The sequence below is a fragment of the Cydia fagiglandana genome, chromosome 19 (assembly GCF_963556715.1).
Source record: "Cydia fagiglandana chromosome 19, ilCydFagi1.1, whole genome shotgun sequence".
NCBI lineage: Eukaryota > Metazoa > Arthropoda > Insecta > Lepidoptera > Tortricidae > Cydia > Cydia fagiglandana.
In genome coordinates this window covers 12,453,633-12,479,006 of record NC_085950.1, presented here as the reverse complement: position 1 = coordinate 12,479,006, position 25,374 = coordinate 12,453,633, and the positions used below count along the sequence as shown (strand labels likewise).

At 40.4% G+C, this 25,374-nt stretch overlaps 1 protein-coding gene across 1 annotated transcript in view; it reads left to right on the top strand.

Annotated features, from left to right (window-relative positions):
• LOC134674227 (uncharacterized) overlaps positions 1-21,702 on the top strand; it is a 100,807-nt gene extending 79,105 nt beyond the window's left edge. Inside the window, exon 18 of the mRNA XM_063532286.1 lies at positions 21,512-21,702. Coding sequence (XP_063388356.1) covers positions 21,512-21,702 — 191 coding nt within the window. The remainder of the gene's footprint in view (positions 1-21,511) is intronic.
• Positions 21,703-25,374: the final 3,672 nt, after the last annotated feature.

The following is a 25,374-nucleotide window of genomic DNA, read 5'->3' as shown; positions in this document are numbered from 1 at the left end:
TAATCAATGTAAAAGCAGAACTCTGAACATTCCTTAGCATCTCAATCCAATATACCCTATAGTGTCAATACTCTCCCGGGTTACACTCGCGAGTTATTAGCGTCGCAGTCCCCGAGTTATAAGCGCTCATTTTTCAGCGGGGGTAACCACCTGTGGAGGGCTAAGTGCCTCCCAAGACGTGGCCAAAGAAGAGGCATGTTGCAAACGTGCTCGGTTACTGCCTAAGGGCACGGTGCCTCAGTGAGGGAGATAGTTACTCTCTTTGAGATTAATAGATGGAGCCATAGGTACTTTCGAGGAGGAAGAAAGAATCTTATTGCAGATTTATCTGGTTACTCACCATATTCACCATAAGGCAATTTATTACACAATGATTTATTCTCCCGAGCCGATATTCATTTGACGAAAGACAAATTGACTAAGCGAACGAGAATTAGGGAGCCTAATTGATTTTCTTGTGACAGGTCAATCGGTAATGTATACATATTACGGCCACTTTACTTTAGTCTGACAATTAGACCCATCCAGAATAGGGCATATGATACAAAAAAATAGAATTGATTTGATTAAGGCACGATTAAGGGCCAGTTGCACCAACCACATTTGACGTCAGCCGGCGCGCCCCGATGCTTTACTATGAAACTTTCCATACATAAAAATTTAGCGAACTCTTTAACGATACGAACGGTTTCGTGCAACCGACCCTAAGTCATTAAGGGTCGTAATAGATGAATTCGCTCTATGCTCTACCTAGAGCATAATAAGCAACTTAGTGCCGCTTACACGCGACTTTAATCTCAATTTTACGAGCATAACAAATGATGTATACTTTTACCATAGCCTCGTAAGACCAAAGTCAATTTTTGCGCTTTTGAATTTGGATTTTTCTTTTATTGTCAATTTGTACTTGTACAAGTACGCGGGGACTTACGAGGATAGTGTCGCTTCTGCGTTCCCTCATCTCCCGCCCCCACGGGGTAACTCGATACCGGCGTAAGTGCAGTGCGGTATCCGTGTCGCCCCCGCGGAAACCCTACTCGCCCGCAAATGGCCGTGCGAGCCTATTGATTGGACTAAAGGCGTGTTTGCCGTTTGTAACCTTAACCACTGTGTGCGAGGGAATCTTAGTGTGTTTTAGGACGATTAGGGGCTATTATTAACAATGGAGGGATTTGGCGTCGTGATTTGTAGTTATTAGTGGCTCTGTGACCTGTATACCTCGCGAGTCTGTCTTTGTATGCTGAATAAATGTATGGTTTTGCCTTTTGAAACTTTTTAAATAACTATAGAGTTAGAAAATCATATAATTATTGAGCGCTGGTGGCCTAGTGGTAAGAGCGTGCGACTTGCAATCCGGAGGTCGCGGGTTCAAACCCCGGCTCGTACCAATGAGTTTTTCGGAACTTATGTACGAAATATCATTTGATATTTCGCTTTTCGGTGAAGGAAAACATCGTGAGGAAACCTGCATACATCTGCGAAGAAATTCAAAGGTGTATGTGAAGTCCTCAATCCGCATTGGGCTAGCGTGGGGACTATAGCCCAAGCCCTCTCGCGCTCGAGAGGAGGCCTGTGCCCAGCCTATATACGTCCCACTGGACGTATATAGGCTGAGATGATGATGATGATAATTATTGAATCTGGTCACGAATTTTTTTCATGGATCTGAAAAATGACTATCTACATCCGGACGACATACGAAAGTATTTTTGCCCAAGCTGAAACGAAGATCTTTGGTTTGTCTCGGTCAATAAATACGAAATTCTTGTACATAGTTCTATTTGATACGAATAAGACACAATTTCTACATTTAGTCCATGCATTTTGACTTTGGCTTCGGCCCGAACAAAATTAGCTTGTTTGCACCCACGGCTCACTTAGAAAGACTGGGGTACGCTCGGCAACCTAATCCCAAGAATAGAACAGCACCAGTTTTAAGCGATTGTCATATGACCTTCCAACCTAGAGGCCGTATTGAGATTAAAAGTAGGCCGTATTGAGAGTTCGGTTCCCTCACGACGTTTTCCTTCACCGAAAAGCGATTGGTAAATATCAAATATCTCGTACATCATATTAATCATATAATCATATTTTATCTTCCTAGAAACTCATTGGAAGGAGCCGGATTATAAACACAAAGCATCTTCAATTTGCGAATCTATTTCGCTTCATATTATTAGGTACAGTAAGCAGCAGAAGTTGCTAAGCGGGCGAGGTGTTCTTGCTGAAAATAATCTTGACGTCACTTTATTAAGTATTAAGAGAGTATGAGCGTGTCAAGGTACTTTTGATCACCTCACCCGCTTAGCAACTTCTGCTGCTGACTGTACATAGATTCCACGAAACCAATAACAGGATATGAAGCGCCCAGTTCGCCAAACAATCCTAAAGCTCCAATATCGAATAACAATTTGAACTCCGATACAGATTCAATCGAACATTGCTTTTTGCGAATCAAATTTAATATTTATACACCGAAATCAAATATGCAAAATGCCATTCTAGCCCGTAACGATCGTTGATTAACAATGTATAAAAACAAACTTTGTTCATACCGCTTTAGGGTCTAGTTTTGCGTGTCGCGTGAATAGTTGTTGTGACGTTTGGGAGCCGGCGGACAGATTTGATGAGAGGATGCGAGTATCTGAATGTATCGCGTTTCGCTACATATTGGTGCGGATCGATTGTGATTATATGCGCGAGTTGGGAGAGACTAGCGATTTGATAAACGACTTTGTGAACATTTTGATGTCGTCACTATCGACCTAAATACACATTAATTTAAAAGAGAAAGAGATAGATATTTATGGAGCATCGAATAGGTATTTTTTATGGCTCCTCTACACGATGGCCCAGCGCCAGCCACTCCAAGGGACGCAGCCATGCGGTAGAATGAGATAGCAATATCACTTGCTCCCTCTAACGCATAAATGCGTCCCTTGGAGTGGCCGGCGCTGGCCCATCGTGTAGAGGAGCCATTAGAGATCTTACGTCGTTCTAATTTCTGGTAAAGTGGGAAATATTAGTATTAACCCTAACAGTTATTGATTGCTGAATAAAACATGCTTTAAATTACTTTTCTCAAACATGCAATGAAATATTGATGTTATGTTCCTTATAATAGGCTGCGAAGTATGACGTTTCAGGTGCGGCTAGGACAAGAGGTCGTTAATGGAATTTCATACAAATCTTGCAGGCCTAGGCCGGCAAAGTCCTCTTTTTTAATTTTCATTTCACAGATATTTGTGACACAGCATCGTGGCATTCATCCATTAAAAAAAATAGAGGCTGTATTTGCTTTATGGTTCGTAATGACACTGCCACTACGCCTATAAAAAAAAAAAACAATGTTTGCTATAATTTGCAGTTTTATTTGTATAAAATCAACATGAACTTAATAAATAATACATTATTAATCAAATTCTATAATTTTAAATTATAAATTTAACTACACAAATAAAAACATTTAAAATATTTCATCTAAACGTTAGCGGTAAAAAGGTCTACTCAAACACGCGTAGTTATTTTTTTAAAATTGTTATGGAGGTAAAGTTGAAAAATTTTCATTCTGTTTTATTGGATTTATGGTGCGTTGTTGATTTTTTTACTTTAATATGAGTTCCGACGAAATAATGATATTAATATTAATTGTAATCGTAGGTGTTAGAATTGGCAGCGTAAGCAGAATTGATTTTAAATAACTTGCTGCCTCTGCCGCCAAGTCAAAGATGAAGTATGTATATGGTTGCTTATGGCAATTTTATTATTTGAGAAACTAAGAAAAATGGCTTACAGTTTATTAGAAACAGTTTTGTGGCATATTTTAAATGAATGTTACTGCAAATTCGTCAACACTGGAAATTATACTTATTTACTCCATGCATAAAGCAACGATGTATGTGAAACATGATATCAACATGAAAGACTATGTAAACTTATGTGACGAAAACGACAGTCAGACGGATACAAGGCGAAAAAATCAAAGATACATGAAAATATACGGGTAGTAAAAATACACGACTCGTGTAAAACATACGCGTGATAATGATATAGGTACGTGTTGGTTATATTTTGGGTGTAGTTTACTTTTAGTTTTTTCTATAAAAAATAAAACTTGGGTTTCGTGGATTTTTTATTTTATTTATTTCATTGCATGTTTGAGAAAAGCACTATACATACCTCGGCGGGAAATGGGGTTGCCCGCGCTCAGACCTATCCGGCCTCGCTTCGCTCGGCCGTCTATATGTCTTCGGCCGGCAACTCCTTTCGTCCCGGCCTTTGTAGTAATGTACTATTTCACCACACCAACTCGGAAAGCCTTACTTTGCACTTCAAAAACTGATAGCAAAGTTGCGTTTTATTCACATGTGAGGCAAAGTAATCAAATGCAAATTTTGAGTTGTTTTCTTATGTTTGCTGGTAGAATTGACTTTTAAATTACGATTTTGGATGAAAAATATTTGATAACATTCATTTGGGTGTGATTTGGTTTGATTATGTTTGATATTTGACATTTAATATTTGCTTCGGGTTGGTGTGGTGAAAAATTTTGTGTTTCACTCGGGGGCAAATTTTGTTTAACCCTCGTGCTTTGAAACCCTCGCAACGCTCAAGATTCCATTTTTCGAACCACTCGCTACGCTCGTGTTTCAATTTTGGAATCTTTCGCTTGCTCAGGTATCAATATTAGCACGAGCGGTTAAACAACAACTTTGCCCCCTTGTAAAACAAATAACTATTATGTGGCCGTAATGTTGACAAAACATTATGGTGCCGTAAAGCGCCACCTACTTAGCTGTCAAACTCAGAGGTTCGATTTAACACATCTTTTCTACCATCAATAACTCTTTGGTATAAACTCTTCTTTAACACCTTGAGTGAACCGGGAATCCAGTCGGTGGGTTATCTGTTTATCTGAGTAGCTTTCCTCTACAAAGCGGGAAAACGCTTGGATCGGCCAAGAGCGTAGCGCTACGAAAACGTTACCAGTGAATGTGTTAAATGAAATTTTAACTCGTGGCGTATCAAGAGGGGCTGTATTAAGTTGGTGGAAATGTGCCGGGTCTCAATTATTGCACTTTAAGCACAGTCCGATAATCTTTACGTTAATGGCCATATATCTAGGGTTTGCATGACGGATCCGAAATGTATGGGAAGATCCGTGGATCCGGATAATTTCATACATTTCGGATCCGGATTGCAAACCCTACATATATCGGCTGTAAACTTGCTATAATTCTATCCGCTGAAGACTGCAACAAAGACCGCGCGACGGAAACGAGTGACGCCGATGGCTACGTCCGATATCGGAATTGATTCGTGTCACAGTTTATTGTGCTCGCTTTGTGCTCCCGCCGCAACTATATTTATCATATTCATATATACGACTCGACTACGGTAGCTCCAGTTATGGCTGGCAAATTTAATGACAGGTAAAAAATAAATCTCCAAAACATCGGTGAAACGAGGGGGTTGATTTTGAAATTAATGTAGGTAGAATAGATCTGGTCAAAAAGATGGAGAGATGGCGGCAGCTTAAACGCACCACCGATAGTTTTGAAGATCAATGGGAAAGTTTTGTTGACGTACACTTTAACAAGGAAATTTTTCTTACATGTTGCAATTCTATGTATATCGATTTCATGTTGGAAACAAGCCCATTCTCTGATATCTACATTTGTAAGTATAACGGACAACATACTGCAGCTAAACCCTCATATTTAGACGATAAGTAGCTATTAAGTATTTATAATTCTATATCTAACAACCTAATCTGACCCCACATACCCCCGTATACATCCTTACGCTGTTGCTCGCTTATTTGCCACGCAACGTGGGATTATCGGAAAGCCGTTTTGCGGCGACAGTGGCTCGGACAAAGGGAGGATTGTCAAGGGATCCGTGGCGACGGGGTGAAAGCTCGGCTGATATGTCTATTGATGGGATGTTGCTTTGTTATGGCAACAACCTAATAAGTTTTCTGAACCAAGTACCTATTGAGAATGGAGAAGAAAATGCTAGTACATAGATGCATTGATACGCTGATTTCGTTCTACATTTGTCCTACCTATAGGAAATAGAGATTATGTACTTACGTGCTAAATATGTACCTAGTTTAATTATAAATGCAAGTCGGTAGGAGATTTGAAATGCAGGCCCGTTTGTAGATTAAAAACGTTCTAGATGTTATTGACTAAGATTCGTCGTTCATTTTCTGACATCGCCAGTGACAATCAACATTAAAAGGGAACAAATAATTAGCTGAGCACGAAAAGCAACTTCTTTTTTTACGGTACGACATCAGACAGAGCTACGTTAATTAAAGTCTGTCATCAAAATAACCAGACAGTCTAACGCGATACTCCTGCCCAACCCTTGCGTGCACCAGGACAATACTGTTGAAATAAGACGTATTGTTAATAAAGTTACTCTCACTTAGATCAGTATTTTAACCTTTCTGTATTAATATGACCTCACGCCTCTTAACAATGTCGCGTGATCAGAGTTCAAACGATTACTGGTTTGTGTAAGACATAGCGCACAGTAAACGACAATAGACTAGGGCAGAAATGCGCCGATTGAATGCGCTGACTTTTTCCTCGTCGCCACGGGAGCATTAATTGGCGCCCAACGTGGGGCCAGTCGCCTTTGGATTATTTCTATTCTTTGCTTTATTGTCACTGCTTTTCTGTATTTGCAGTGTAAATGTTAGAAACTAATTACATACGTTAATTTTAAATACATGTAACTGAGACTTAGCTTCTTCATTTCCGTGTAATTCAGCAATACATTCCAATACGAATGTCATTAATTACAGGTTAATTCCTATACTTAAATATCGAAATACTAATTACGGGGTACATTAATAATTTAATTAGCGATTCTACTCATAGTGTAAAACGAAATATTTAATTAATTATTGTTTATCGAGACCAATATCACCCTCCCACCCGTTTCGCTTCCAAAGCCGATGTATTTTCATTTCTACTGTTACCGTTACTACGCAACAGACATAATAATTTGACACATAACAACATTAGCGAAAACACTTTGCGGGTTCACTGGACTCTACCTTAAACACCTAATCACTTCTTCCTCGGTGTTTTAGCTGCTATCTCTCTCACGCGCCCCATCTATTCCGAGACGGTGATACGTCTTGAGATGGATACGGCGCGAGACGTAGCATACTAATGGGCCTATTTACTTAATTGCCTATTGGATTGTTACGTATGGTCGGATTTACTATGCTGCGGTAATGGGGGAATCACTTGTTTATGGAACAATAAATATTAAGAAAATGGGGTCTCGTTATTCTTGATTATATCTTTTAAGCGGGCGGAAGGGTTAACGCGTCTTTGGCTTAAAGTTCGAGACGAAATTTTCTCATTCTCTTTTCATTGGTCGTCACAATATTTCCTAAATGTGTAATGTTTGTGCATGAACTGACTTGATCAATTCAGTAAGGAATGATCTACCTCGCTTTGTCTAATTTTTTTTACGAAAACTCATTTCCCTTTACCATTTGCACGGCGTGCAACTGGCATCCAATCAAACTTTCCCAAAAAATAAAACACGTACCACAGACACGTTACTTTATGAACATCCAGCTCGCATCGCAAACACAAACAAGTAAATGGAAACCGCTAGGATATTAGTTGGGCGGCATTCGCGCCGCGTGCGACGGTGGGTAATCGAGTTTGTCGACTCTTTGTACTCGAGCTGAGCAATTGCTGGCATATTATTCCATCCGTAGCCAGTAATATTGATCCCTGAGTTCCAATACTTGTTACGGATCACGAGCCTTGCTTATACTGGCTTCTTAGTCTTGAGTGCTTGGGAGCTTCTGGAATAATTCCGCTTGCGGAATGGCAGGCGCTCGAGGGGTGAGCGGTGCTCTATTTGACGAGTGCTTGGGAGATGTTTAGCTTTTTAGTGTTGGTATTTTTAGATCATCTTGGATATATTCGTTAGAATCGGAACACACACAGTGTCATACAAATCTGGTCTACGGAAGTTAAAAGCGTCTCGCGTTTATAAAGGTCATGCGGTGCGCTCTGGTTAGGTTAGATTTTGGTTTATCAATTTCTGAATATTTTTTATTTTTTTATTTTATTTAGTAATTAAAACTTAAATATATCATTACAGGTTTTACCTAATGCGATAGATAAGCGACAAACCAATAATCAGAGTTATTGTCAATATAAATAAATCATATCATATTTGCTTTGGGGTCCAGGTTCATTTCTTGTATTGAGTGCATAACTCATCATGGATTTTTAACAGACACTTGAACCCTTGTATGCGCAACCCTGGGTGTCCTCCTGTAGAGGACGTGTCCGGACTAGTTTAGCTGCACTCGCGTCGTAAAACTTATAGACGGGACGTGCCAACAGATTTTATTAAACCAATTCCCACTGAGAGGTGCAAGTTTTGTCTTTTATGTTTGCACTACAATTTCTCGTACCTCGAAAGTTTTATTTCAAATATTCAGTTTGCAGAAAACATTACGGTATACTAGTTGTAGTTGGTAAGCATTTATATTAGTAACAGTCCGTGGAAGGGACGCTCGATAGGGCCGAAAAGTTTTCTGTTAAACGACCACACGGTTTAAAACAGCGTGGATAAACTTCCCAATAAAATCGGTTTCAGGATTCTACACCATCTGGCAATGGAGTCTATTGCGTGAGAAAGGCAAAACACTAATTTCGGCGATTATAGTAGAAAGGGGTCCCATGCCCAGTAGTGCGTTTTAGTGGTCTGATCATTGTTGCTCAAACCTCCCAACAGGTTTAGGATCATTCATTACTCGATCATCTGGTAGTCATTGTTAATCCACTAGGAAGGCGAGCATACAAATTATTGTGGCGATCTGGCGATCATAGGAGAGAGGGGTGATTAAGCGCAGCATATTTTGAGTGTGCTGATTATTATCAATCTTATCTCAATGATACAAGCATGATATATATCGACAGTTCACACGATATCATCCTAAAAGTGTATCTGAACACATCGCTCCCTAACAAGAGCAACAAAGCTCGAGCAGCGAGGGTAGCCTCGCATGTTTTCCATCCCTTTGTGCTGGAGGGCTCTCGGCTGCGATACCACTCCGCCGCCCTTTGTCTTGCGACGGTGACGAGTAAGCAAAGTCGAGACGAGACAACGTGTAGGGCTGGCACTGATATTTAGATACAGTGACGTTGTTTGACTTCAATCATAAGAATATTGAAGCTTAGAAGTCTATTATCATGGAGCTGATATGTTAAATAGTGTAGCCAAAATATAAGTAATTTCATCTTTGTAGCATTTGTAAAAATAGAAAGGGCAATCAACGCACTATAAAAACTGAGTCAAAATAGTTAAGTTATAATGACTTTATTTTGATTGTGATTACCCATCCTCACTGTCGAGGTTAGTCTATGTATTCTCTACGAGTAGTATTTTGGCCTGAATAACCGCAGAGTTGTTAGTAATTTAATAAACTAAGTCACCGGAGTCCTGATATAAAGCTTACCAATTCTCGAAGTACTTTATAACATCTCTGAATGCAGTCATTCAATAAGGAAGCTATTAAAACTTAAGGATCCATTGACGTTATTGCATTATTTTGAAGTAATCATAACCTGAATGTAAATTATTTCCTTTCCATTTACATTTACCCCAAGCAATGACACGGTCCCACGTTTGGGCGCCAACTATAACCCCTTTGACTTTGTCGCCCGCCATCGCGATCGCGCGCCCTGTGCAACAAGCTCTGCAGCCCGCACTGCGCATGCTCGGGTCGGAGTGCTATTTGTCGGCGGCTCACACCCTGCCGACTGGCACAAGTGGGGAGACTGGGGCGGTTTGGCTTTTGCGGGGAATTAATATGATTACGGATGGTGTCGATAGTGCGATCGGGTGAAGGGTGAAGTATTGAGTCAGGAATGCGTGGAGGAACCGATCGTTCAAAATCGTAGCCGCGAGCAATCAAATAGTGTTACCGACGAAAGAGCAGGCGTAATCACACAACACTAGCCTTAGTGTTGTGTGATTACGCCTGCACCATTCCACTAATTCGGGGTTAACCGGTGAAACCTGGAGTTACCATGGTAACCAATACAATTTGACACAAGGTTTACGGTTTAACTGCTTAACCCCGGGATAGTGGGATGGTGCAAGTGGGCCTAAGATACATATGTGATATGTGACATACTGGGCAATGAGTATCACCGATTTTTTGTAAAGAAATCAGATAGGGAGACTACTTTTCAAATAGAATTTTTCGTAACGTTCACTGTTTTTATGTAACCTAATCTAACCTCAACCTCAGTTACTCAAAAAAATATTAACACCAATTTAGCCACAAATTGGTAGTATAGCTGATGGGCGGCGAGCATTTTCATTTAATTTCTGTAATATCTTGCTTGAATCACATGCGTGATTACAATTCTCCCCTGTCGTCTGTTTCTTATTAGCATTCGTCACTTGTTTAGCATACCCCACATGTACTTGTATCGTTGCTGGGACACCCCCCCGTTGTTTATTTTTACCTCCCCCCGCGAACATATTGTCCCCGGCGCCGAGCTTTAAATAATCGGTCGCCACTACACGGCATTTTCTATTTAGGAGCGTGAAATATGGCTACGTGATAGTGGTAAGATAAGAGTCTAATATAGCGTGGTTATAAGTTATAAGTAATAACAAATTCTCATTTGTTGAAGGGCAAATTTGTACTAGCTAACGCGTTAGAAACTTATCTACAGTCAGTGATTGGATTTCATATTGAAATGAGGTGCATTAGGACTTGGAATCCAGTCGTCTTGCGTAGGTACCGGGTGCCGTCGAATGTCATCAGGTCTGGTCGACTTCATTCGTTTGGTCTCTTATCGCCGTGTGCAATCTGCCTCTAGGTTATACCAGTCGAACTAAGGACAGGCACGCTCGACTGCCTCGCTACGGATCGCCGTCCGGCCTGCGGCGACCCGATTGGTCGATGTACAGTACACTGCAGAGATAACTGACTATTTCCATACCTGGTTATATTGCCGCTGCCCGACAATCTAATAACAAAACACCGCCAACATAAAAAAGCACGTAATCACAATGAAATGAAGTAATCATGTTCACACACCCCCACTTGTCAGTTGTCAAATTGGTCTCGCTCGGTATTCCTGCCACGCCCGCGTCACGTGTTTACGGCGTCGAATCGGCAACGAACCAACTGTTGTCGCCGCTTACAGAGCACTCGGCCCTGGAACGAGTAAATCATCCCGAACAGTGATTTCGCGACACATAAATATACATATTTTACATTAGGGCACAGAATAAATAATAGTAATAGGTACAGAAGGCTCACTCTCTAACAAAACGCGTCTGTTACGATCAGCACAGATATGGCCGCTAGGTGGCGACAGCGCCACGCGCGGCTTATGGCAAACCCCAAAATTGGGATCGAACGGATGGAGTTTTAGCTACCTGTGGCAAAGCGACGAAATCGCGGAGTGAGCCACGCCTGATTAGGGTGGTTCAAAAAACCTTCTTTTTTGACGGGGCACGACTAGCACGAAGCTTTTTTTTATTTGCACCATTGTAATCGTCTCTTTGTAATCTCAAAACGAGGTAGTGGCGTTAAGGCGGGCTTCCACCAGTGGTGGCTAAAGCATTTTTGTACTGAATGCAGTCATTCAATAAATGCCGCACAGTGCCGTACACTGGTAGAATCTCGCCTTTAGCATAGACATAGTATTTTATACAATAAGGGAGGTATGGACAAAAATGTTAATAAGATCATCACACTTTATTAAAATTGTAAACTAGGGGGGTTTACAATTTTAATAAACTGTGATGAAAACATTGTTCATTTTTTTCGTAGAATAAATATATTCTGGTTGCCGAGGCGCTGTGCTCTAACCGTCTGTAATATCCGAGCACTCGCGCTGTTTGTGTGTTGTGTGATCGAGATTGTTCCGACGGCTGAAACTCCAAGTTTCTACGCGACAACGTCGGTGGCATTTGTTACGGGCACACGAGAAAATATGCTGCCATTATTTTTGGAATATTGATATTACGGGACTTTGCTTTGGTTTACGTTGAAAAGCTACTGGACCGGTTTTATTGAAACGGTGCAAGTTTTATTTACTTAAATTCCCTAGAGCGCGACATAAAGTAGTAGAATTTAAATAAAATGAAAAAAATCCATACTAAATTGTTGCCATGTTTAAGCATTTTACGTTAAAAATGTGACAGTAACGTAGGAAGTGGCGCCCTCATTTGTTTTCTACAATTTCGTGTGGAACTATAAATAAGTTAAGTCAATTAACTCGAGTTAAAATAGGACATAAATGACGAAACTATAGGGGTTTTAGCTATTTTGGGTTCGGAAGCCTAAAAAGATTGCCACAATCTGAATCAACAGTTTCGCATAAATATGTGAACTTGCATACATAATTAATGACATATGTATTTTACATTCACCTATAAAATGTTGGAAGCTCTAATAATGTCAGTACAGTCAGCCAAACTATTAGGTTTGCACCCTTGCATACAAATTTGTATGCAGGTTTGATTAGCTAATAGTTTTACTGAAAGTATTTTCAAGAAGTAAAGTTTAATGACGTGATGACACACTATAAGAAATCTATTACGTACTTACATCCGTGTCGAATAACGAAGCTTCTTTTTAAAATCGGTTAACAAAACGAACGAGATTAATGACCAGTTATTTGCTTCCTATGCTCTGCGTCTACAAACATCTGAGATGCTCGTACATATCCCCACACGATACGGAGCTCATAAGCCCAACGGAAAAGGAGAAACCTCACAAAGCCCTCGGTAAACAGGAGCCGACTCCGCCAAATCCCCTTTTATTGTTTCGAGCAAGGTACGTGTATGACGCTTATCGAGTCGGAAGCTCTCTAACCAGTGTGACTAACCTCAAGCTTAGAATGCGAAGTTATCGGGGTCGGCAAACCACGGCTCGCAAGCCGCATGCGGCTCTTTGGAGGTACAATTGCAGCATTTTAAGCCGTCCGTAGAGCGCGGATCCGCGTACGAGGAAAATATTAGAAAAAATAAGGTATCGTCTTGGGTCGTCCCATTCGTTTTTCGTCAAGTTCTTAAATTAGTCCTATTCTGCTTTCGTCACTCATTCTACATTGAAAGCCACCACCGATTGTTACGAATGTAGAATGAGTGACGAAAGCTGAATAGGACTAATTTAAGAACTTGACGAAAAACGAATGGGACGACCCAAGACGATACCAAAAATAATCATGGCACACGAGAGGTTAAGTCGCCCATAAATTTAAGCCTCTTAAGTTCTTAAAATCAGCTCTTTGACCTCGAATTTCTACTGCAGTTGGCTCTTCTTCTCAAAAGTTTGCCGACTTCTGACGTACCACGCTTGTGATATTTCGAGCGCCTTATAGAATAACAGCTTTAATCACAACATATTGTCGTTACGCCTCTATGTAGCATTAGCGATATATGCGGGGAAAACTGCTACAAGCTACGTCGTAGCGCATGAGGCGTTGCAAAGCGTTTATGTATAAGGCCATTAAGGTGGTTGTAAATCTGGTGGGCCGTTCCCGCATGGCTTTCACACTGACACAACGCGTGAGGCGTACCATGTAATTCACGTGAACAGTAGACGAATCTCTAACAAACAGTAAACGAGCCTTTAACGTTCAGGCACGTTTGCCAGATGTGGACCATACCGCCACATACAAATCATCATGCCGTAACTAATCCGACGCTGCCAAGCTACCAGCAATTTACCTACCTTCTCGTTATCATTGCCCTCGCACGCCGCTATTACCCCACCCCTCGATACAGACGTATGTGCAGTCCATTCTCAAATGTACTTGCTCCATACAGTTAACAAGCTACCCCCTACGCCCCACTACGCCGCCATATCAACCGTATGCATAGATTATCTTTCGCAAGATGGAACACTCGAGTTCGCCATCAGACGAACCTCTGGATTAATTTAGTGTTGATGAATTTAACATAGAGAGTCATAGATCTGACTAAAATAAGGCGACGCATATATGTACTATTCGCACACTTAATAAAATTCCTACTTTGACGAATCTAAAATAATTCGCGGATCGTTCAGTAGCTATCTACGCCTTTATTTGATGCAGCCTATGTTTATCCTTTTATTTCAATTTAACTTAAATAATTAGTTGACATTCGCGAGATAAAAAAAAACATAATTATACCATGTTTATCAAAACCGAATTTTCTTTGGGCGGTAACATAAACACAATTTTCACGTTGTTATACTTTCAGGCTAAATCGAACGTACACTGACATCAGAATAGTTATTTGTTTTACAAGGGGGCAAAGTTGTTGTTTAACCGCTCGTGCTAATATTGATACCCGACCAAGCAAAAGCAAAAAACGGAATCTTGAGCGTTGCGAGGGTTTCAAAGCACGAGGGTTAAACAAAATTTGCCCCCGAGTGAAACACAAAATTTTTCACTAATCTCTCTCAAATATTAAATGTAAAATATCAAACAAAATCAAACCAAATCAAATCCAAATTAATGTTATTAAATATTTATCATCCAAAATAATCATTTAAAAGTCAATTCCACCAGCAAACATAAGAAAACAACTCAAAATTTGCATTTGATTACTTTGCCTCACATGTGAATAAAATGCAACTTTGCTATCAGTTTTTGAAATGCAAAGTAAGCCATTCCGAGCTGGTGTGGTGAAAAGATATTTTAATCATGGTTCGTTATCGTGCACTTCGCTCGTACTTGTCCGTACATGAATTTGCACGGGCGAGACGCACGATAGCTAGATAACATGTCAGTGTACCTACGTTCGAATTGACTTGTAATAAATAGTGAGCCCGAGTTTTCGAGTAAGATCTAGCGGGAGCCAGTCTATGGAGTGTATGCAAGGCGTGAAACGAAGGGCTGCGCTAATGGATTAACGATTTACTCTCCGGAAAATGGTTTACGTTTTTTCTCAATTTGTTCCTGATTTTATAGGCATGCGAAGTCAGCGTTTAAAATTCAAAGGATTCTCTGTTCAAAAAACATTTAGGTGCAGTCTACACTCTACAGGGCCTGCAAATTTTTATGGATTTGCAGGAATAAGAGTTTATTTTTCTTATAGGAATAAAATAATCAGAAATAAGGTCACCCCTACGTTTAGTGGTACCTGGATTGTCAAACCTTGTAGCTGATGTAATGTAGTGTCAGGTGGCGTAGTGCCATCAACTTCAGCTCTCAAGTTTGCAGCAACATTATTCTGCATTACTTTAGCATCGACAAATTTAATGCTAGTAACAACGCTGTGGCAACCATGAGTAATCTGCTGCTATATCCACACTTCGCTCCATTAGCTTAGTGCCACCAGCGCAGAGAGACCCGCGCATCATTAGTCCACGGTGACAAGTTGTTACAACGTATATGTACCTACCACAAGTAGCACAGCTGGTACTTTAGGTGTTTTCGTTAATTTAAAATCCGGCTTGATATCATGAGGCTAGATTATGTTCAAATTATGCATTACTTTACAAAGGTTTGGTTTGAAAAGTTCTCGGTGATTCTCACAACATTGGAGGACAGTCTTTCGTTCGTTTTGTACACTACATAACTTTCCAAAATTATTTTAGAAATACCTACTATTCTGCTTACGAGCTCAATTTGATTTACGTATCAAATTTGGATTGTTTATAATTTTATTTGGCAAACAATTTCCGTTCATATTTGTCCGTTTCCTGTTCAAAAATTCCTCAACATTTACTCGAAATACGAAATAGTACCGCGACAGTCCCGCCACTCACCGCCCTTAGCATTTACCCTGCCAACTAAGTATGTATTGTAAGTACGCGCCGCACTGGCAGCTCTCTCTTAAATGGATGTGTCATGCAAACGTTGAAATACAACCCCGCAACTAATGCACCATTAATAGCCGTCCTCCCTGCGTAATAAGAGTGGTTTTGGCTCGGGCTGGTGGCAAAGGAATCGGAATTGCTATCAAGACGTTATTGCCGTGCTACCCCCTTTTTACGGGCGCTTAACCCCCGGGTCCTGCGTGTAGTGCTCGGATTCGTTTCCACTGTCAATGACGGGACGACAAACGATAATAATATAAACTAAAACAAAAACCGAGGTAATTTGTTGATCGACTTAGACTAAGATTCCCCTACTGCTGGACAAAGTCATCTCCAAACATCTTGGTGATTTTCCGTGCTCGGTTGTCTTCCGATGCGTATTTGCCAAACTAGATCCTTTCTGCCTCAGTGACTATCAATCAGTCTTTAGCTTAATGAAGTATGTTGTTCAAAGGAGCTTTAAAACATTGTCATATAGCGACTTATGTCTGTCAGTCGAGTCCCGTCCCGTGTCGTCCCAAACCTCGTTCCCCGACTCGCCCAGAGCGCAGGCGCGGCGGCAATGCGGCCGAGGGGCGCGGGCCACTGTTGCCGCCAAGATTATGCGGCGCTATTCTCGGTACACCTATACCCTCCACAGTACACCCCTGTAGGGAGGAACAGCGCAAGTCACGCGTAAATGCAGAGAGTTTATTCCAGCGAAATGATATACATGGAAGTATTCTGTCCGCTCAATTATGACCCAACGCAAACTACCCCGCGATAGGCGGTACTTACAAACTGCTCATTTGGCAATCTCAGTACGCGACAGAGATGACAGTCAGTGACAAATGGCTAAATTGATTTATAAAAACAACGTTTTGTGTAATTAAAAATATATTCATGTGTCGTGAAGTGGTGCAGAAGTTATTTTAGTTAATACCAAGGACAGTGGAATCACTTTTCACTTGTAGTAAACAGATAACTTCAGTAAAATTTGGAAAAAACATGACGATTTGTTTTCAATACTACCGTGCTAAGCTAAAACGTAACAACTGCATACGACTTTCATAACAACATACGACTTTTTAAATTGCGAGGATAATAGGGATGGTGTTATGCCAAATGAAGTAGACTATTTTATTAACTTGTGTTTGGTTTAGGTATTTTCTATATAATTGTAAATAAATTACTTCTTACAGATTTGTATTTTCCTTTTTTATTTCATGAGATGGAGCTATAAAAAAACTACCTAGTTATTTCAAATTAATAATCAAATTTGGTTATTGCCATTTTACATTACTTTCCATTCAGATTCCCACAAGATGCTATTCGCAGAGAACTATGGAAAAAAGCGTCCAATTAGAGAGACATGAAATTGAGTGGATGCCTGGCAAGATATCTAGAATATGTTCTATTCATGAGATATAACCCGTGAGATAATCATACCCGGTCTCCTATATGTAGATACATTTTTCCTATCATGCTTTCACTGAATTAATTTAACAAATGCACACAGAAAAGAGCGGCAAATTCAGAAAATGTAAGCGCGCGAACGGCTGTGGTCCCATACAAAATTTTCATTTTGCACCTTTTTCTACAGACAAACTTGCTTGACGGGCTATATACATATAAAATATTCTGAACTGAAAGTGGGGATTTATTGTGACTCCGCCTGTTCAAATATTTTTGACCCGATTCTTGTACCTATGTAAATTTTGCAGACTGTATAGCCAGTCCGATTTCTAAGATCAAGTTCGCCATACATTTACTGTGGCGTACTTGATCTTAGAAAAACGGACAGACTATACCTGAACGTGACTTCGCACTGCCATACAGATATATAATAAAATATACAAAATACTTATTATAGCGGAATACATTTATACAACAATGATATATTTACTTATGTTGAGTTAGTCTGTCATGTCATAACAACATTTTAACTAGTTATCTTTTAATCTGCATTAAATTATTATACGTGAATTATTTGACTGGTTCTTCACTGTATGGCATAAACCTATCCCTGTCCAAGTCATATTCTAATCAAATATGAACCGCGAACTCTAAGCGGCCAGTACGTACAGCAATAAGGTTATTAGCGGATTAATGTCGCTGATTGGTAGTTATTGACATTATATGCATTTCATTTACACTTAGCTATGTACCATTAGAGTAATAAAGATGACTCTTATTTTGTTTACCAGCTTTGATTACAGGCTCTGTAAACGCGTCGTCCTATTTGAATGTAGGCGTAATTGTGTGTGTGTGCTAATTTGGCCCGAGAATTTGAACGGTAATGTTCCTAAAGGCGGTTTCCATACTAAATATATGCGTTCACTGGTTTATTCCCTCTTCAAACTCTTCTGCTATCATCGTAGAAGAAACGTTGTAAGCGTATACGCAATCTTGCAAACATGGCTCTCTTTTGACAACGATGTAGAACGCGGCTAAAAGTGGAGAAATATCGCAACTTTCTAGGGAATGCCTGGAACTTCTCGCGGTTTTCCCAGTTGTTTCCTTTTCAAACTTGTCGTGTATAAAAAATATTAATTTAAAAGTAGCGTGTGACATTGTCGTGTATAAAAAATAATAATGTTTTATATAAAAATAATATTGTTGTGTATGAGAAATAATAAGGTTTTTAAAATGTTTAAATAATTAATGGGAGTGATGCCTCGGATAAGATCCGCAGTAAAACATTGGACTATTGGAGTACAAGGGTCCTCTTGTTATTCTAACCTGGTTAATGGGAACTTGGTAGGATATTGAAAAGATAAAACCAAATATATGACATGCAATTTAATACACTTCGCTAACTACTTACAATGCACTCCGCTTTAGGGCGGGCGCTACTCAAAATACAATCGGTTTTTATAAACCGTTGGCGGTTATGGGGTGACACCATAGTAAACCTTAATCTACGGTCGCGAGACGGACGAGACGCGGAGTTTTGGCCAAAACCTAAAACGAAAGTCTAGTGCACTCACGGATACCGGGTGTAGCTTTCATCCTGGAACTTAGCGTAGCAGACAGATCGACGTAGATCAGCGGCGGGCGTTCATCGAGCCCCAGCTGTGACAAGCTAAGGCGAGAACAAGCCGCGGCGCTTGGAGTTTCACGGGAAGGACCCGCGTGAAGACACCTTGGAGTCGTCGGACGGCAGCATAGCCATCCGACACACGGCCTGCAGGTCGAGGCCGCGTCCTACGGCGTAGAAGCAGCGTCAGCATGACGCTCAGCAAAATCGGGGACGCGCAACAGCGCGCCTGGGAACACGATCACCAACCGTGCTCATGTCCATCGGCGACACGGGACGCACTAAGTAAATCACGCGCACAATTCACGCACAGCGATATACGCACTTTACAAATCGGTCTCCCACCAGCCGGACCAGGCGGCGGAAGGAGACGAGGCAATTCCTCTTAATCTTTAATTAGAAACCATCTACATCCTAGCATATTCCCATTCCAAGTCTAAGTGTAGTGACAGTGACAGTTCGAAATCTTCCCCTACCGGACACGTTGCGTTTCGATTCACATCAACACATTAAACGTCAAACCAACTTAAATCTTTTCTAAATCAAATGGTTCTCGAAAAATATCAATGCTCATTAATACTTGTAATATTTTAAGTGGTTAATAATAATTACTAATAATTATATTTTTATCGTACGTTTCTACTTTGTTTCCTTTGGAATATATCCTTGCTTATGCCTGAACAAAACGCCTATATTCTTAGCTGTCACCGGGCTGTCACGCTTACGACTACCCAACGAAAGTCTTTTTTATGTTTTTATATAATTTCATAAATGATTCTAAAATACAAATTAAATTAGGATGTGACCTACTTGGGCAGTTAGGATATATCACGAGGATCATTTTGATATACGTGAAGCCAGGTTTGGTTCAACAACCTCTACACAATCTGGGTGACAAGTTCCGTTCGAGTGGCATACTCTTTGGACTTGTTTCTTCGAAACCAGTTAGCCAGGAGGCAGTATATGCTAATCAACCTGCAGCTGAGAAGGTACATTACAGTTTTACATAAGTGTCATACTCTGGTGTATGTTATTCTGTTGGAAATGCGACATTAATGTTGTATAGGTCACGTTGTATGAAAAAGTATGTATTTAGTATAGGAAATTATGTAGCATCGCTACAAACTCAGCCAGCATTATTGTGGATAGGAAAACTGCCTAACGTCAGAACAGTCTTGCAGATACTGCTCTCTCTTGGCAAACCAACTAAACGTAAAAGGAGAAATGTCGTAAATGACAAGAGTGCTTGGAAGTTATCTCTTTAATGATCATCCGACATCCGACATCTTCCCTTTTGCGCCTTATCCCATTGTAATAAAACAGAAAATGTTTATATCTTTAACGTCTACAGTACACGTGAGGCGGGCGTTGATTAGGGGTGTGAAACGCGACGCCAGACGAGGAATGCGAAATGTGCTAAACGGAATGAACTTCGGTTATGGTGGTATGGGCTTGCGAATTTGCCAGACCGAAGGGATCGAATTACGAATTATATTTGGAATGCGATGGAAGGAACCATTTTCCTTACAAGTTTGTTTTATCGATGCTGCGAAGATAAAAAAATATATCAAGAAAAATCCCAGTTAATCTCATCCGAAAAGGTTTCCTTATTTCCACGCAATTTTTCATCTCAACAGACAAGAAATTAGCTTTTTATCTTTCCATCTTGAAGCTACGGAAATAAGAAGTTTGGAATAAAGTATCCGATGAGGCTACATTTCTTCTGAAGGAAAAACTTGAGCAATTTTTTTGCATAATAGAAAATATCTTCTCGTCGAGTTAATAAAGCCGGGAGAGGAGCGAACAGGTTGAAATACGAGGGGTCGCGGTCGGGCTTATTTAATGCGGGTCATTTTCCGCTGCGGAGTCCACCAGAGGCCTTGATTCTCGCATGTGCTTTTAATGTAGCAAAATGATATCAAAAACGCATTGATTTGCTGCGCCTATTCTCTTTATGTGTGCAAGCGCGAAACCTATAAGCCTCTTTCGTTCTCTTAGTTCATGTCATGATCAAGGATGGAAGACTGTATGATAGGCTTCACAAGCTTCTGTCTTTTGCATCATTCACAAACCAGTAGTACCGTTTAGATGAATTCTTTATAGTTGATCCGTGTATCATAAATTTGGAGCATTGTCAATTGTCATCGTTTTCACCATCTCGCCAACCCCTTCCGCGTGAATTGGTATTGAACTTTCTTTTCTGAATAAGGCCCGTAGTCCGCTGCGGCTGGAATTCACTTCACCGGTTTAGGGATAGAGCTTTAACTCATCCGAGGATACCTTCGGGCCATTTTTCCCCGTTCGTTTTGGACGATGGCTTAGACTGGCTGAAGCAGAAATATGAGGCTTGGATTTGATTGACCTTAATTTGTGAAGAGATTCGTAGAAAATTTAGAGCAATATTTTCGTTCGTGGCTAAAACTAGATTTAGATTTTGATCATCCTGGATTTATGACTTGACCACATTAATGCCACTTATGCAAATAGAGTAACCCCCATTTCGCTGTAACAATAACAACAAAACGATCATATCACTTGAAACTACTTGGAACCGTCTCTTTATAAAAATACATTTTAACTGGAAATATCTTCAAAGAATCAACAGAACAAATGGATCGCTCGCTGACCTATTTCTGACTTTAACAATATATTTCCAGTTGGGAAGCGGACCAGCTTTGCGAGCAATCCTCTTATCTGTTATGACTTCCTGTTCTTGCTGGTGTCGCTCCAGAGTACACTCGACTTCGTACAGCTTAGTGCTGTATATCATTCAGGTGTCCACAACTGTTCTTATGTTAGATTCTTCTACTTTGAAATATTTAAAGAACGGATAAAGGATACAGTCTAAAGAAAAATACGCTCGACATCATGATCTTGGTGATAACCTGATGACTGACGCTCGGTCATTTGAAAACGACAATGAGAAATGACTATGGTCATGGTGATACTCTTTGGATGCTATTCAAATTTTTGGTGACGAAACAAGTAAAAACTTAAATTTTCTGTTTTATGAAACCGACTTCAATACTATTGTAAATTGAAAGTGCAAACCTCCTGAATGTTTTCATTTCTGGCAGAAGCAAGAACGAAAACTGTTAGTCCAGCAATGGAGACCCCATAAAAGCATTCGCTTAAGCTTCTGCCACCGGGTCGGGGGTAAGCCGCGCTCCGCCAACCGGAAAATTCCCCGCTGACGAGCTTGTCCACGTCACTGATTGCGTTATTTACATATCTGTCGTAAAACTGGGGGGAAATTTCACTTGTGTTATTGACTGCGACAATATGGCCCCTTTTATAAAATATATTTCGACACCAAAATGTATGATGCTCAAATTATACAACGCGCACAACTGATTTGATACCCTTCCGAGACCCTTCTGAGATATGTACTATATTCCAGAACTTATTTTGAACTTTTATTGAATAACAAAGTTCCAAATCGAAAAACATTTAAAACAAATGCTTATGTGTCTCAGGAGAATACAATGGGCATGTTATAAGGGTGTCTAAAATTTTGTAGAATGTGGACCCTTCAGAGGGAAGACGTATCTGCAAAGAACATATTAATGGTCTTCCGTCTTCCTTATGTAACTCTGAATTCAAATTTAATGGTGAGCTCGAAGTTTCCTCGTTATATTCCTTTCTGAATCAAGTGCAATAAAGAAACAAAGTAAACATTATAAGTCGATCGGCAGTAACTTCGAACCACTTCAGGCAACTAAGTAGTTTGTAAATCGACGAGACGAGCAAGCTCTTGATGAAGAGCTTGCCAATATGCAGTGTTTAAAAGTTGCAAGTGAAAAGTTCAACCGCGCCTAAGTTTTGTATATGGAAATAGCGAGCTTAATGTAAGGTAGATGCATAGTCTCTAAGGCTTACGTGCCGGCATTATCTACAGTACCTACTCTTATATTTGAACGGTGGAACTAGTTGCTCGTTCGAAAGGAAATACGTTGTAACCATGCTAATGGCATCTTGATTATAATATCAGTACTTTTACAATAGCTACAAAGATTTTTAAATATCTGGTCCCTAATGCATAAAAAATCAAATTAACTGAACTTTTGATAAACAATACAACTGTCTCGTGGACAAAAGTTGTTACCGTCTAAATTGCTACCGCAAGGTAGCACCGCACTGATATTTATATTTAAATGGAATTTGTATTAGATTAGTATAAAATTTTCGGTTCAGCTGCAACCCCTGACACCAAACTATAAACTTTCGTGTCAAAATCTGAATACGCCCCCGGAACCGTCAGTGTCAGCGCCAACGCGATAAAACCCAAGAAGGCTGGATAAATAATTTATTTAAAGGCAACACAGTTGGCAACGGGCGTCGGAATTATTCACGGCGGCCACACTGACGGCCTGCATGCTAACTGCTGCCTCCCTCTAGTGCTGCACCCTTATCGATACTTTTTCTTAAGGTGCAAGACGTGGGTGACGTCATTACCAACCATAATGGAATTGGGCGAGACAGTTGCCAGGCAGAGTGATGGCAGGTGGATTGGCAGCCGCTTATGGATGAAAAAGCGTCTGTTAGCTCTAGCCCAGCTACGGAATAAGTAGTGGGCAACTGAAGGCTGCTACATCGGCGTTGTTCATTTTAATTTTTTAACTGCTGCCTTACACTGGAACTGGTGGAAATTTTTACTTGTTCTGTCTGTGTTAATTGTCACCGCTTTTATTGGCCTTGATGATTATCGAAACAATTACCACATCGCGGTAGCGAACGACGTTGTTGCCTCTCTGTCGCACTTGTAAATTCGTACGTAAATATGACAGGGAGGCAACACGTATAACGTGGTTCGCTGTAGGCCCTCAGATGTGGTCACTCTGATAGTCAAGCTGAAAAGCGGATATACGTACCTCACCACTTCATCATTGATTATTGTCTGTACCCCATCTCTAGCGAAGTTAATATTCTCGCAATTTATTCATTGCGATTGTATCGATAAGCCGCCGCCGCCTGTAAGGTGGGGGCGCAAAGTTTCCTGGTGATTAGCTGACGTAGCGTACAGCCAAGCTCGACTCGTCAAATAGTGATGAACAGACGACATATCGAATAGCTAGTTCAGAGACACGCAATATGCGAATTATAGTAGCGTAATTTTTAGTAGTCTTAATCCGTCACATTAGGTGTTTAGGTGCGATTAAGGTACTGATTTCAGTGCCATTCTGTACTTCCAATAACAACATTCCTAGCGGGTTTCATGTTGGTTCTCATGTGACAAGAAACGAAAATCAAATTATTTACGCTACAATACAATCAATACATCCTCCAAACAATTTTGTAGTGTAATCATAAAAAAACTACATAGTTTATCTCAATGTTTTATTTTTAAATGATTTTTCATCAAACAGAGAGTCACAGGTCAGAGGAACCAACCAATAGTTTTGTTTGACAAATAAATCCTTTTAAAAGGCAATATGTATCCTACGTACCTACCTAAAAGGGGTGATTGCAACAGAACTGACATTTGACGGGCAAAGTGGCTTGATTGGCAATATGGACATTCCCGGAATTTCGGTGCTCTTTTACCAGCAAGCTTTCAGCGATTTGTGGGGTGAATCGATTCCGGTTACTGTCTGAAGTGATCGATCGGCGATGTAACAAATGACTGTGGCACGGAATATACTGTGCCATTCAATGCATTAAAAATAACACTGTTGGAAGATTTAATCTTGCTATGATTTCGGTGTCCGGTACTTTCCAATGGCTATACATTATATCACATTACACCAGATCCCTATTTGTTACGAAAATTTGCTAAATTCTGTATAAATCTCAAAATTCACAGTTAAGACTTGGCCTGTAATCTTTACCATGGGTTGTGGAGACGCGACAACTGTCGCGGTGGTGAGGGTACTTTTATGAAACTGTAGTTTAGCTACAAAATAATGCCTCTATTTTCATTAAGTATATTTATATTGTTAGGATCCTATAATCGAACTAGCGCAGTAATATCTTAATAGGTTCAAGCGTGCTGTCACACCCTAATCACGCCGTGGTTATCGGCCGCTACTACACACACGCTGTATCACCGGACAATGCCTTTCTAAATTAGCTTTTGTCGATACAGTGGACACATCCTTTAGAAATTCCTTTGGTAGTAATAATGAAATTTGTGGTATATCGTTCTATTTCGATCAAACGCTGCTAAAGAATTTTCTAAAGGAGACTCGGATCTTTATGCGGAGCATATTAACCTTTTTGGTTTAAAATTTCTGATTGAAAGCATAACATAAGTACATATTAAATGTCACATGCGCGATAAATATAAACTGTACTAACTTCCCTATTCGTCTTCGTCGTAACTTCATGACTGAGAGTTGTGACCGCCATAAGTCGCTTTTTCTGGGATTGCTCTCCAACCTGGCCGATCTTCTGCCTTCCGCATAGAGCCCTGGAACTTGACGCGTGTGACTGCCTCAATGGCATCAAACCAGCGTGTGGGTATTCTGCCTCTGCCTCTTCTGCCCTCAACCTGGCCACCGATCATCAACCTTTTGTGTTG